Consider the following 15090-nt stretch of genomic DNA (forward strand, 5'->3'; position numbering starts at 1 on the left):
GATTGCTTGAGCCTGAGAGGTGGAGGCTGCAGTGAGTCATGATCTCACCACTGCACTCCAGCCTGGATGACAGAGTGAGGCCCTGTCCCTCACCCCCTAAAAAAATTCCCAATTATGTGCTTGAGGGATATTTGTTTCTTTAATGTCTATGGGTCATAAAGTTTTGCTAAAAAAAAGAAAGAAAAACCTTGGCTATTAATTGTATTAATTAATTCATTTTATAATTTTACTCTTTTAGCCAACAGTTATTTGGTGCTGTATATAAGCCAGGCGCAAAGTTAGGTCCTGAAGATGGCACACCACCCCCAACTCGCCCCCCAAGCCTGAAAGCTTTCCTGCTCAGTTAAAGAAAACACTTGCTCAGAAGCTTTACCCATGAACACACCCAAGGATTTCATTGACAGCAATGTGCCGGCAACAGGATTCAAATGAATCCCTACTTTTTCATCCAGAAGTCCTTTTGACACGTGTCCAAAACTGAACTCATCATTGACAAACCCATTTAGTAGCAAGAATAGAAATAGGAACAGTATAGAGCTTTTCCAGCAGAATATAACATAAATAAAAGGTGACAATGTGGTTGTTGCTTCATAGAACAGTGCTTGGTGCAAAATAAGGGCTTGAGAAATGTTTGTGAGTGAAGAAGGGTGTAACTTGTAAAGTCAGTTCTTGCCCTCATAGTGCTTTCAGCAGATGTGTGTAAATGAGGAAATGTGACTCTGTTTTAGGTCTTAAGAACAGAAAAAGAAAAGCAGGATGTTTATCACCGTGAGCACATAGAAGACCTCCTAGACAAGCAAAGCCGGGAACTGCAAGACCTGGGTGAGCCCACAAGTAGAGGCCTCGCTGGTTAGGGTTGGAAGAGCTAGGTCATGGGGAAACACTTGAGAGTCCCCCAGACACGGCAGAAGTCTCAGGGAATACAGTTCTGTCTAAAAACAGGCTACGTGTATCCCCTGGAACTCACGGTGGTTTTTACTCATTCACTCAGCACATTAAACACCTATTGCATGAAAGTAGGAGACATGGGAAAGTTCAAGTTTGGAACCTGACAGTCTTGCCTTGGGTCCCAGGCTCACCACGTACTTGCCAGGTGCTCTAGGGAGTCACCTCACCTTACCGAGCCTCACTTTACTCTTCTATAAAGTGGGGGTCCTAACACCTAGTTTTCACACTCAGGATATTCTTCTTGGCCCTGAGTCCCCAGATACCACTCTGTGCTTTCCTGGAAACTTTTCTTCCCAGAGCAGGCAGGCAGGGAGTTTGGCTACTGGATGAGATGACGGGATGAGGGGGTGGCGGTGAGGAAGCCAGGCAGGCATTTGAATCTTGGCTCTGGAGGCAGCTGCTCCAGCTGGTGCTGGAAGGAATGGGAAAGTGCCCAAGGCTCCTGGGTGTCCCTGAGGCGGGTGCTGCTCTGCCATCTTAAATACCTTCCTTGCTTCTCTCCAGAATGTTGCAACAACCAAAAGTTGCTTCTAGAATATGAGAAGTACCAGGAGCTGCAGCTCAAGTCCCAGAGGATGCAGGAAGAGTATGAAAAACAGCTCCGGGATAATGATGAGACCAAGAGCCAGGCCCTGGAGGAGCTGACTGAGTTTTACGAGGCCAAACTGCAGGAGAAAACCACCCTTCTGGAAGAGGTACTCACAGGAAGCCATGCTGTGCCTCCCTTTCCCAGAGAAAAGCCACCATTCACTCAGATCTCCATGGCATAGCCACTGTATGCCAGGATGTGTTGTACACGGGGACAGACATGGTTTCTACCTCCAAGGAACTTGTATCTAATGGGAGAGAGAGCCAAATAACATCGCAAATAAATATAACATTACGATTGTCACAAGTTCTGTGAGAGAAAAATATGGGAAGCCTGGGTTTCCAGTGAACAAGACCAAAGGAGAACAGGGATGCGGTGTTGGAAAGGTTGGGGTTGAAGTGGTGGAGCATGAGGCCTGATTTGGTAGGAAAAGAGGGGAGGCAGGAAGAGAGGACAGACGGGAAGAAGGTGGACAGGTCAAGGGCCCTGTGGCCGTGGTCTCCGTTTCTGGAATGGCACTCACCTCCCACTCCTTGGGACAGGTCCCCATGCTCATCTCACCTCAAGCCCTGTGGGCACAAAGGTGCGGGAGTCCCTTCTCCCCTGACCACACGCCCACTCTCTCCGAGCCAGGCACAGGAAGATGTCAGGCAGCAGCTGCGGGAATTTGAAGAGACCAAGAAGCAGATTGAAGAAGATGAAGACCGAGAAATCCAAGATATCAAAACCAAGTATGAGAAAAAGCTTCGGGATGAAAAGGAATCAAACTTGCGGCTCAAGGGAGAAACAGGCATCATGAGGAAGAAGGTAGCAGGCTGTTCTCCCAGAGACCTGGGGTGGGCGAGGGTGTTGCAGAGAAAGCTGGGGTGGGTGGACTGACCAGCCTGGGGGGCCTGGCCAGGGTCCTGCCTGTCCCCATCTTCAGCAAGCAGGCCGGGAGAAGAGCACGAGCCAGTGCACACTCACGCAGACGGACCCTCCCCACCACGCCCTCAGAAAGGCAGCCACACGGGCTTCCCTGCTCTCCTTTTCACAGGATATTGGGGTTCCCTGTGTGCAGATAGAGGCTTTCTAGTTTTCACTTATTGGCAAGTAGGATTCAGTCAGTGTTTTCCAAGCTAGCCCTCCGATGGAAATGGAAATGGAAATAAGGTCTTCTGGGGATGAGGTAGGTGAAGTCTTGGCCTGGGGGCATCCTCAGGCTCTTGGTCCAGGGAGTCGTGGGCGGCTCCCGTTCAGCACTATGGGTGGAAGAGGGAACGGGGGTGTAGGATGCTTAGTTTATGAAGTGAGGAAGATGTTTTTAGTTCACTCACCATCGAGGGTGAGGGAGGATTCAACTCAGTTTCCCCAAAACATTTAGCCCTGGAGAAGCTAAGTTCAAAGCAAGCTCGAGTTTCTTCCTATTAGAAAGCACACTAGTAAATCCAGGGGACAATCAGTCTTCCCTTCTTGGTCATGGCTAAGATGGCTCATCAGTTAGAGCCCACTTTCTGTGACCTTGATGCAGGGTGGATCCCAGCCTTTCAAGATGAGTGTGGTCACAGAAGTCTCTGGTCCACTTGGCGCACCGGTCTCCGGAACCTCTTGTGAAGACAGTCAGTCCTCTCACAGGGGAATGGGCCTGGATGTTATGGGACAAATACTACATCATCCATTTGGCCTGGGAAATTCCTGAACTGTCCCAAATTCTCCAAATATTCATTCCTAAAATCCCAGAAATGTTGAGTGCTAAGTGTTTTCAGGCCACAGAAGGTGGGGTGATTCAGATCACAGTTGGCCGGTGGTAGGGAACCCCTTACATTGAGGCAGTGGGAGGAATGGAGATGAGTTCTGACTTTAGTGGTCTTTGTTGTTGCCGTTCGCTTTTCTAGTTCAGCAGCCTGCAGAAGGAGATTGAAGAACGAACCAATGACATCGAGACCCTAAAAGGAGAGCAGGTGAAGCTGCAAGGAGTTATTAAGTCTCTGGAGAAGGACATCCAAGGCCTCAAGCGAGAGATCCAGGAAAGAGACGAGACTATTCAGGACAAGGTGACAGCTCTCCTTCTGTCCTCCCTCAGCTATGGCCAGATGGGCCAAGGCAAGGAAGGCAAAGCTCAGGGGAGAGAGGGTCTCTAGCTTCTCAGGACGCATTTCTTTAACTCGATGGGGGAACCAGCGGTCAATGAAGCGCCTCTTGTGTGTTTGGCGCTGGGCTAATCGCTATCAACACATCGCATTCAGTTCTGCCAACAACCCAGGGGGCCTGAGAACCCAGTGTTATGGTTCGGGAAGCTGAACTCCAAGAGGCTGGGTATCTCGCCCAGGGGTCACACACTTCAACAGGTGACGGGCTGCGAGAAGAACCTGAGTCAGCTAACTCCACTGCTCCAGGCATCCTCGGAGGCGCTCCCCCATGGACTGGGGGCAGCTCACTTGCCACACTGCCCACGTGGTCTCTGTGTCGCAGTGGGACTCTCCTGGGGTTGACCCTGTCCAGGAGGCTGCTTCTACTTTGGGGATGCCTTTCTTCCAAAACACTCAGATGACAGAGACATCACATTCTGTGGGGCAGACCATGTAGTATCATCCTCCTGAGCACATCCAGATTCCGTGCCCTCCTTTCCATCGCCTCTGCCACTATGGCCCAAGGCAGGAGGAATTCTCCAAGGGCTGAGAACATGGGCTTCAGTGTTAGGGAACTAGGTCTGGCACAGGTTCCATTTACTGGCCATTGCACCTCGAGCAACTTCTCTCAGCCTTCATTTTCTCACCTATAAAATGGGGATGATCACCACCTCAAGGGGTCTTGTAAGGATGACATGGGATCATGCCTAGATGTCATTTCTGCATGTGAGTGTCAGTGTATGAATCTGGGCTTTTTATTTTTATTTTATTTTATTTTTTAGGGAGGATCCAAAGTTCTGTTCAGATTCTCAAAGGGGGCTTTGACAAGAAAGAGATGAAGGCCTCCTCACCTAGAAAATGGCAACAGCCTCCTAAGCAGTCTAATGGCCTCATTTCCCACCTTCCATCACCATGGACTGGCAGGGTGCAGGTGCAATGCCGCCACTCTCCTGCTCAAAGCCCTTACAGCTCCCCATTGCTACAGCAGGGGTCAGCACGCTCTTTCTGTAAAGGTCTAGGTAGTAAATATTTTTGGCTTTGGAGGCAATGTGGTCTGTCTCAACGAATCAACATGAATCAACACCGCTGCTGTAGAGTGAAACCACCCATAAACAAAACATTAATGAATGAACTTGGCTGTGTTCCAATAAAGCTTTACAGAAATAGACGGCAGGCCAAATGTGGCCCATAGGCTGTAGTTTGCCAGCCCATTGCCTAGGAGATAAATTCTGAATTCTTTCCCCCAACACGAAGACCCTCACCTCCCTCCTCTATTTCCCCAGCCTCACCTCTCACTTCCCCCATGAACCACCACTTGGCTCTCAAGCCAGTCATTCTCAGCACCCTCAATATATACTTTGCCTTCTGTGCTTTCCTCTTTTACAACATTTGTCACGTTTTAGGCTTAGATTTGCTTCTGTATCTTCTTTCCCAGCTAGTGTTTTCTTTTAAGGGCAAGGGACTGTGCTGTATTTATATTTGGAAACCCAATACTTGGCAAAAGATCTTCATTCAGTAAATGTTTGAGAGATGGATATATTTATGTTCTGATTACTATCACCATGCAACGAATTAACCTTAAAACTTAGTGATTGAGGCCAGGCGTGGTGGCTCACGCCTGTAATCCCAACACTTTGGGAGGCAGAGGCAGGTGGATCATTGAGGTCAGGAGTTCAAGATCAGCCTGGCCAACATGGTGAAACGCTGTCTCTACTAAAAATACAAAAATTAGCCGGGAGTGGTGGCACATGCCTGTAATCCCAGCTACTCAGGAGGCTGAGGCAAGAGAATCGCATGAACTTGGAAGACAGAGTTTGCAGTGAGCCGAGATCTTGCCACTGCACTCCAGCCTGGGTGACAGAGTCAGACCCTGTCTCAAAAGGAAAAACTTAGTGATTGAAAGCAACTATTTTATTCTGCTCACAGGTTCCACAGGTCTGGAATCTGGACAGGGTACCACAGAGTGGCTTATCTCTGTCCCCGATGTCTGGGGCCTCAGCTGGGACTACTGGGGGTGACTCAAAACAGCTGGAGGCTGGAAGATCAACATCCAATGTGGCTTCTTCAGTCACATGTCTGGCACCTTGGCAGGGATGTCTGGGAGGCTAGGCTCAGCTGGGTCTTTTGACCAGAGTCCCTAATGTGCCCACCAGCCTGGATGTCTCAGTGTAGTTGGACTTCTTACATAGCAGATGGCCTCCCCCAGAGCAGGTGTCCCAAGAGAGCCAGGTAAAAACTGCTTGGCCTTTTTCGGCCTAGCCTTGGAAGCCACACAGTCTCCCTTCTGTTGCATTATTTGGGTTATGAACAAGTCACTAGTCCAGGCAAATGCAAGGGAAGGGGATTTACTTCCACCTCCTGATGGAGAAGCAGCAAGGTCACGCTGGAGAACAGCTGGAGTGTGGGGTGGGAGACGCTGTGGGGGCCATCGTTGGAAAATACCATTGTTCACAACCTAATATGAATGAGTGAGTGAATGCATGAGAGTCCTGGTACAGAAGCTGAGGGGTCTGTGCTGTAGCCCCGTGGGGAGAGTGCCAGCCTCTGTACTGACGAAGAGAGGAGAGGAGTCTCCTGGTTGACCTCTTCAACCGGGAGAGTCACAGGCTTCGTGCTCTTTGCCCTAAAGGGCTGCAGTATACCAAAGCCTTACGGTATCTCTCACTTCTGTCTCTTCTCACCCCCAGGAGAAGCGAATTTATGATCTGAAAAAGAAAAATCAAGAACTGGGGAAATTCAAGTTTGTGCTTGACTACAAAATAAAGGAGCTGAAGAAGCAAATAGAACCTCGAGAAAATGAGATCAGGGTGATGAAGGAACAGATTCAGGAGGTGAGAAGCCATTTGCAACACTCTGGCCTCTCAGACCCTCTGTCTCTTCTTCCACGATTGGCTAGCTGGCCTCAGGGACTGAGAGGAAGCTCTCCTCACAGTCCTCTCTGCTCCCAAGGTGTATGCAGCCTCCAGTCCACAGAGGTGCAACTGGGAAGGCCGTGGCCCTACTGCAGGCTCAACTGTCCAAAAGCAAATCGCTTGGGAGTTAACTTGCTGCAGGACCTGGAGATGGGCTTTGGCCCTACCCGTGCCTCGGTGTGCAGTGTTCTGTGCCCTCCTAAGGGAGACGCAGCTATTGGGCATTTGGCCACCAGAGGGCAGTGTGTACTCAGCCAACAGGCTATCCTTCTGGTTCAACGTTTGTTCTCAAACTGGAAATGTTGGTTGAGACCCTAGGCGAGGCCATGGTGTTTGGACTTCATCTGATAAGAAATGAGAAGTCATCAGAGGCTCTTGAGCAGAAGAGTGACATAATTAAGAATGTGTTCTGGGAAGCAAACAGGATGGAGGTAGAGAGGCGAGATTAGAAGCAAGATCAACTGGACAAGGGTTTCTGAGAATCCTGTAAGGTCTCCCGTCCCCCCGCACATACCACCTTTCCCTGCAACATATGTTTCCCCATCAGCCTCCCCTGCTGGGCTGACAGTGGAGTCCATGTTGATCTAAAACTGAATTCTTGATTTTTCTCTCCCGCTTCCTCCAGTTTTCCCTTTCTCAGTTAGTGGTCCATGATCCACCCAGTTACTTAATGCAGAAATGCAGAAGGTCTTCCTTGATTCTTCACTTCTCGTAACTCCTGTATCCAAATCATCAGCAACATCTATCTGATCCATTTCCAAAACACATCTCACATCAAACCCTCCTTTCCCGCTGCTGCTATCACCCCGGCCCAAGCAGCCACCATCTCTTATATGGACTGGACTTCAGCCTCCAGTCTGGTCTCCACATAGAGGCCTGAGTGAACTCCCCAATGGGGTCCCATCTCACCTACAGTAAAATCCAGAGTCCCAGTCAGGCCCATAAGGTCCTATGTGATCCAGCCTCTCCCTGCCTCTCCAGCCTCCTCTCGAAGCTCCCTTTCCCTGCTCCAGCCCACTGGCTTTCTAAAGTCACGCTTTTCCATCTCAGAACCTCTGCTGCGCTGCTGCCTCTGCCTGGAAGGCTCTTCCCCCAGATCGCCACATGGCTGGTTTCTTTGCATCTTTCCGGTCTCAGTCTATATGCCTTCCCTGACCACCCTAGACAAAATAGGCTTCTGTTCCCCCTCCATCTCCTCTAATTGTTTATGCTGAGCCAGGATAACAGATACAAGGGTATCAGAGAGCACTGATGACCCAACTAGAAGTGCAAGAGCCATGGTGGTGCCGGTTCTGCCCCATGGCGCCTTTGCTCTGGTAGGCCCAGTAAAGAAGCCCAGTGGAGATCAGTCCAGGGTCAGGGCGCCCAGAGAGGGTAAGTCCTTGTGACAATGACTTTTTCCCTGGCTGCTGGGATGAGAAAGGATGTCCCCAGCTGACCACAGACCTGCCTCCACGGGGCCTCCTGCCATTCCTGAGTAATTTCCAGGCCCCAAAATGGCAGCTGTCAGTCCATTCGGGGTGCTATAACAAAATACCTTAGAAGGGGTAATTTATAGCCAACAGAATGTATTGCTGAAAGTACTGGAGGCTGGGAAGTCTAAGACCAAGACTCCCGCAGATCTGGTGTCCAGGCCTGTTCCTCACAGATGACACCTGCTATGTGTCCTCATGTGATGGAAGGGTAAAAGGGGGCAGATAAGCTCCCTCCAGCCTCATAAAAGGGCACAAATCCCATTTGTGAGGGCTCTGCCCTTGTGACCCGATCACCTCCCAAAGAGCTGACCTCACTTTGGGGGTCAGGTTCCACCACAGGAATTTGGGGTGGACGGCACCGAGGTTCAGACCATAGCAGCCTGAGAAGATGAGAGGAAGAACAGAGGCCCCACCCACCTGGAGGGCCAGCACAGCACTGCCCCCTTTCTCCCTCCTCATTTGACACATTTGTCAGCTGTATTTCAGGTCAGGTCCATTGTTTGCTAATGGTTAGCTTACTTCCCCCACCAACACACCTGGGGGGACCATTCACCTTCTCTGGCAGTTACAGGGGCCAACCATGGCCTTAATGCTCAGCAGGGAATACACTCGCACCTTGGGAGTGATTCCAGCAGGATGCCTTCTACCTCCTTTCGCCAGTTGCTATCAGGGCTGATATCTGGACCTGGGTGCTTCCAGGAGCCTCTGACCTTGGGGCTTCCCTCTGGGGGTCATAGACGTCTTTGGTTCATGCACTGTGGATCTCCTGTAAAGGTCCTTTTCTCCCAGGAAGGAAGCCTCAAGCCCTCGGCTCATTTGTAGAGCTGCAACCTCTTATAACACTTCCTGATTCAGGTACCTCCCCTCACATACTCTTTTTCCAACTTGGCTCTGATGATTCAAGGGTCCCTTTGCCCTGCCTAGGGGAGAGGTTTCCTGAGGCTTGTTGTTTTAGTGTACACTCATTTATTTACTTATCTAGGGCAGGGTTTTTCAAGCTCAGCACTATTACTATTTTGAGGTAGGTAATTCTCTGTCGTGGAGGGTCTGTCCTGTATATTGTAGAATGTTTAGCAGCATCCCTGGTCTCTACTTGCTAGAACCCAAAAGCACCCCCTATCCAGGGTGTTAAAACTAAAAAATGCCTTCCGACCTTGCCAGAGGTCCCCTGGGGGGCAAAATGCTTTCTATCTCCTGCCTGAGCCCCATTGAGAATCTCTGAGTGTGATGAAAAATACATGGAAAAGTAGATGGAATTTCCACACTGGGAAAAGATGCTTGTTTCCACATAATGGGCTAGGCTTCTGGCTGTCCAGCCAGCTACTCAAATTTGACATATTTCCCAATTTTTCTATAAACAGATTATTTTTATTCTCAGAGTAGTATGAGTCTTTGCCTGGGGGGAAAAATGAACAGAAGTAAATAATATACTCCTGTACACCCTCCATGCTAACCTCATCTGTCACTGTTGGCCTGAGATTTAGAGAATGAGGCACTCAGACATGATCTTCGGGAGCCCCTCAGATAGAAGCCCCCTTTCTCTCTTCCAGCTGCCATTGCCTTGGCCTAGGATGCTATCATCTGTCTCCTCAGCCACACTGGCAGCTCCCGACTGGTCTGGCTGGCCCCCATTTTGCTCTATTCAGTAGAACCTCTGCATCAGGCCCTCCAAGATGCAAATTACATCATTCCATCCTGGTCTAAGCCTTCAGCGGCTCTCTGAGCTTTCAGGGTAAAGGCAAACTTCTCACCATTTGAGCCTCTGCCCTTGGGTCCTGCATGACCTAGTTCAGCCAGCCTCTCCTGTCCCTCCCCTCTCCCCCTTCTTCAAATCCTCCCTCCTGCAGCCACCCTGAGCCACTTGTAGCCTGCAGAGATGCGCCAGGCCGCCCATGTCTCTGGTCCTCTCTGTGCAGGCTGTTCTCTCTGCCTAGAATTCTTTCCCCCTTTGTCCTCTAATACTTTTTCTTCCTCCCAAATCCAGGAGACACATCCCATCTTTTTGGGCGCTGCCTGCTCACCTCCTCTGTGTATACACAGTGCTTTCTGCCTTGACTGCAGTGTTTATCCTACTCCACCTGAATTTCTGACTTACTACTTATCCCTGCAGACCTGAGGCCTCTTGAAGGCAGAAACTACCTCTTAATCAGCTTTAGATCCCTAAGTCTACAACAAGCTGGGCGGCCCTTTCTAATGGGCACATTCTTTAGCTGTGCAAATACCCACACTCAATGTGTGTCCCCTACAAGGTGGTTCTACATAACTCTGCCAATTCTGCCTTCTTATCTTATCATTCCTCTTCCAGAAGCAGGTTGTTTCAGGCTCTTCTCGTGTCCCTCACTATTGCTCTCCTTTGCCCACTACACTTGCCATTATTCGTTCATTCGTCAAATATCTGCATGCCACCTTTATGCCAGGCTTTGGGTCACAGGGCTATTCTGTCTATACAAAATGCTTCTAATAATGAGGAAAACGTTCTTCTAAAAGCTGCCCCTTTGTGTCTAGAACATGGATGTGGTTCATTAGGGCCTCCTGGTACCCCCCAGAAGGTTGCCAAGAGCCTTGAAATTTGATCAAAGGCCGGGGATAGACTAGAGGGGGAGGGACTACTCTACCCAGCTGTGAAAAAACCCAGTGAACTATCCCATTCTCCCAAAACAGTCAGCAAACCTCTCTTTTAACAGAAATACTAGTGTCCACCAGATTTAGTCCATAAGTCATTAGGAATTAGGTCAATGAAAGCTCACGCACGGCTAGTCTCATTCTAATTGGACACTCCAGTTGTCATTCCCATGACTTTTGTTAATATAAATGCAACAGTGAATTTTTAAAAAATCTTTCAGCCCAGGCACAGTGGCTCATGCCTGTAATCCCAGCACTTTGAGAAGCCGAGGTGGGCAGATCACTTGAGGTCAGGAGTTCAAGACCAGCCTGGGCAACATAGTAAAACCCTGTCTCTCCTAAAAATACAAAAAAAAAAAAAAAAGCTGGTCATGGTGGCAGTTACCTGTAATCCCAGCTACTTGGGAGGCTGAGGCTAGAGAATTGCTTGAACCCGGAAGCGGAGGTTGCAGTGAGCCAAGATAGAGATCACACGACTGCACTCCAGCCTGGGCAACAGAGCAAGACTCCATCTAAAAAATATGTATTTCAGAAGCTCACTGGTGGTTTATTATTTTTCCTGTGAAGACAGGACACTTCTCAGTTGTACTTTTTAAGACCTTTCAACAGAATGATGAGGCTGAGGCTCCTTCTCAGCTTCCCCTTTCCTGTTTTATGCCTTAGATGGGTGGTGCCCACGTGTTGGTCCCTGCAAACTTTCTGCTTTAAATGACCCGTGGCCCCAGAGGGTCGAGATTCGCTCATACAACTTCACAAAGCAGGCGAGGAAGGCGCCTCTCTGGGGTGCCCTGCCTCAGGTTAGAGTTGAGGTTCTAGTATTTGGGTGGCACCACTTTATAAAGAGTTCAAGAAAATAAAACAATCAGCATGGTTGAAGGAAAGGGAAAGTGACTCAGAGGGAAAACGTCCCAGCCTGGCCGTGGAAACACGTGATGCTGGTTTAGCATATCAGTCCAGGGGTAGGGAGCTGTTAGGAAAGCAAGTAGAGAAAGGTTTTGATCCAGAGGACACAAAAGGAGATGAGAAAAGAAATGCCCGGGTATCAGGGGCGGCGTCCCCACTGAAAGACTACGGTTCTCAAATACAGTTTTCATTATCTCACTTTCTTCTTCTTGACTCGTTTCCCTTGTCCTCTACAGATGGAAGCCGAACTGGAGAATTTCCATAAGCAGAACACTCAACTGGAGCTGAACATCACAGAATTGTGGCAGAAACTGAGAGCCACCGATCAGGAGATGCGCAGAGAGAGACAGAAGGTGTGAGGGTTTCAGAGTCTGGCAGTTCTTGGATTCGGGATCTGGCACCTATCTGCAATGGGCAGCTGGCTTCCAAGAGACAGAGCCAGCCCACTGCGAGGACATGTTTCCCATTTTAACTCACATTCTTTACTTGCTCCCAGCCCTGCCTGCTTTCAGGCCCATGTAGATTTACATCACTGAACTCATCTGAGACTATAAAATCACTTTGGGTAAGTGATCAAGGAGGTGGCAAGTCAGCGTGGCAGGAATATTTGTAGCATTTGGCTTCTTTGGCGGAGGAAAGTACATGCTCAGAGAGGCAATTTTGTTGCCACTGGTTTAAGGCTTTGACAACCAAAAAATTGCAGAGGCCAGGGGAACTTCAAAGATCATCGATTCCCATTTCTCTGTGTTACAAATAAGAAAAATTAGGCCCCCAAAATTGGGAGATTAAGAAACTTCACCCAGCACCCACAGCTAGGTAGTACACACAGAGCTAGTAATGGAATCTAGGTTTTCTGGACATGGGCCTGGACACGGTTGTGCCCTCTTCCCTAGCACAGGCCACTCCTTAACATTTGTTGAATAAGATTGGAACTTTCCGTCCGGGCACAGTGGTTCATGCCTATAATCCTAGCACTTTGGGAGGCCGAGGTAGGCGGATCACGAGATCAAGAGTTCAAGACCAGCCTGGCCAACATAGTGAAACCCCGTCTCTACTAAAAATACAAAAATTAGCCAGGCATGGTGGCACGTGCCTGTAGTCCTAGCTAACTGGGAGACTGAGGCGGGAGAATTGCTTGAACCTGGGAGGCAGAGCTTGCAGTGAGCCAAGATTGCACTACTACACTCCAGCCTGGGTAACAGAGCGAGACTCCATCTAAAAAAAAAAAAAAAAAAGATTGGAACTTTCCATTCTCTGCAGTAAGCATTAATTAACTCTGCACTAGGTAACACTAGCAGCTGCAGAGCCATAAATGTGAACTGATACAGATCCTGCTCTTTCCAAGCTGAAGATGATGATCAGGAATTTGTGGCATGTGCATAATAGTTACATTGAGAGGTGGAAAACGGTGGAACATGTAGAAAGGGCCATGGATGGCAGCAAGAGAAAGGAGAGACTTTCTCCAGGTCAGGGCTGGGGAAGACAGGGAAAAGCACGATGAAGAGGGGACGCTAGCCCAAGTGTGTAGATAAACCAACCTGACCCCTTACATCGGCGCTCCTGACTATCGGGAAGGGTAAGCACTGGATGAGCTAATACGGGGGACGTGGAAGCCCCGGCCAGGAATCTGCAAGAGAGAAATGATGCCATCTGTGTTGGCTCTAAAGGGATATGGGTAACCACATGAGCTTCCTTTCATCTTTTAAGGCCTGTGGTCCTGAAGGAAATCAGAGCCAATAAAGAAGCCCATCTGTGTGGCCTCTTAAGGATGAAGCCCCATATAGGCTGTTCAGGCCAGGTGCCCAGCCGAGGGCAGGTGCACAAGACTTTTTGTGCCTCCACCTGTTGGCTCTGTGCCCATGTAAGTCTGTGTGCCCAGTGTGGCCCCTGGTGGTCAGCTGTGAGTCCCAGATGAGGCGTCTCTTTTCCCTTGCTGTGCCATGAACCTCTGCCTGCAGCCCCCGCCCCTCCACCTGCAGAGCACCCTACAGTGCCAGAAGGAAATGTCTCTGATTGCAGGAGCGAGACTTGGAAGCGCTCGTCAAAAGGTTCAAAACAGACCTCCACAACTGCGTGGCCTACATTCAGGAGCCGCGGCTGCTGAAGGAGAAGATTCGAGGTCTCTTTGAGAAGTACGTGCAGCGAGCAGACATGGTAAGTTCAGCCTCCCCTCCTGCCAGCCCTGCCCTCCGGGGTCTCGTCTCCCTCACTGAGAACCTCCTGGGCCCCGTCAGGTGGAGATCGCAGGGCTGAACACAGACCTGCAGCAGGAGTACGCCCGGCAGCGGGAGCATCTGGAGAGGAACCTGGCCACTCTCAAGAAGAAGGTGGTCAAGGAGGGCGAGCTGCACCGCACAGACTACGTCCGCATCATGCAGGTACCTGCACACTCCCCTCGGCCCCTGGGGAGGCCAAGCCATCCAAGACGAGAGATCCCATCAAGGGTCCCTCTGAGACCACCTGTCTTCAGAGCTACCCAGGTGTCTGGGGGCCCAGTAGCTCCCCCTAAAGTCTTATTTTGGCTCCTCTCCTCTGAGCTCATCTTGGCTGTGACAGTGGCTGAGAGCTCACCTAGGAGGTTTTCTAGGCACTTCCCTGCTGCACCCTGCCCCCTACCCCACCAATGCCCACCTCCCTTCCCCAGGCACCCTGTTCTTCTTTTCTACCCCATCTTTATCCAGAGCACACCTATGTCCTGCCCCACTCCTCTCATCAGCCCCTGGGCCCTCTAGACCTTCATCCACATCATCTTAGCTCTCCTGAGCCTCTCCCTTCTCTCTTCTGTTCCCAACTGCCATTTCACCTGACTTTGTCTTGCTCCTTTTTATTCTGCTACCCATATCTCGTGGCCACGCCTCATCTGATTTTTCTGGTGCCTCAGGTCCCTACCCTTATCTCTTGTGTCCTGAGTTATCCACACCCTCCCAGAGCTGGCCTCACTCTGGTTTAAGAAGCGCCTCACACCCACCTCCCCGGATCCTTCATAGGCTGTTCAGAGAACCTGACCCCATTACTGCCGCCTCCACACAGGCACGTTATCAGGAATGCCAGTCGGGATTCTTCTGCCAGATTTCTGTTTGGGTATCAGTATCGTCTGAGGCAATTAATGTGAATTAGTATCAAAAGGGAACATCAGAATCACATTTATAAAGCACGTACCTTTTTATGTTCACATTTCTTTAATGCCATAATTAAAATACTGGAATGAGAACAGGTTGCAATTAGACTGAAACAAACCAGTTCCCAGCTTGGCCAGTTCATACACAGCTGGGCAGAGCACACTGTGATTCAGGCCAGATCCAGGCATGGCTGGTCTCATGCCATCTTACGACCAGTCCCCACTGAAAAGCAGCCCAGTCCATCTACCCATTGCCCTACTCCGTGGCCATGAAAGCTGTCAGAGGCCCAGAGATAGAAGTGCCTCCTCCAGCTGGTGGAGCCCTGAGACGCCAGCAGCCGCACACTGACCCACTACCTGGGGCTCTGGAGACGCCAGCAGCCGCACACTGACCCACTACCTGGGGCTCTGGAGA

General features: G+C 50.0%; 1 protein-coding gene across 1 annotated transcript in view; it reads left to right on the plus strand.

Annotated features, from left to right (window-relative positions):
- CFAP57 (cilia and flagella associated protein 57) overlaps nucleotides 1-15090 on the plus strand; it is an 89633-nt gene that overhangs the window by 55314 nt on the left and 19229 nt on the right. The window contains exons 15-21 of the mRNA XM_012001914.1: nucleotides 2171-2344; nucleotides 3412-3570; nucleotides 6333-6475; nucleotides 11361-11451; nucleotides 11794-11910; nucleotides 13577-13711; nucleotides 13792-13935. Coding sequence (XP_011857304.1) covers nucleotides 2171-2344; nucleotides 3412-3570; nucleotides 6333-6475; nucleotides 11361-11451; nucleotides 11794-11910; nucleotides 13577-13711; nucleotides 13792-13935 — 963 coding nt within the window. The remainder of the gene's footprint in view (nucleotides 1-2170; nucleotides 2345-3411; nucleotides 3571-6332; nucleotides 6476-11360; nucleotides 11452-11793; nucleotides 11911-13576; nucleotides 13712-13791; nucleotides 13936-15090) is intronic.

The sequence above is a fragment of the Mandrillus leucophaeus genome, unplaced genomic scaffold (assembly GCF_000951045.1).
Source record: "Mandrillus leucophaeus isolate KB7577 unplaced genomic scaffold, Mleu.le_1.0 Scaffold67, whole genome shotgun sequence".
Lineage (NCBI taxonomy): Eukaryota > Metazoa > Chordata > Mammalia > Primates > Cercopithecidae > Mandrillus > Mandrillus leucophaeus.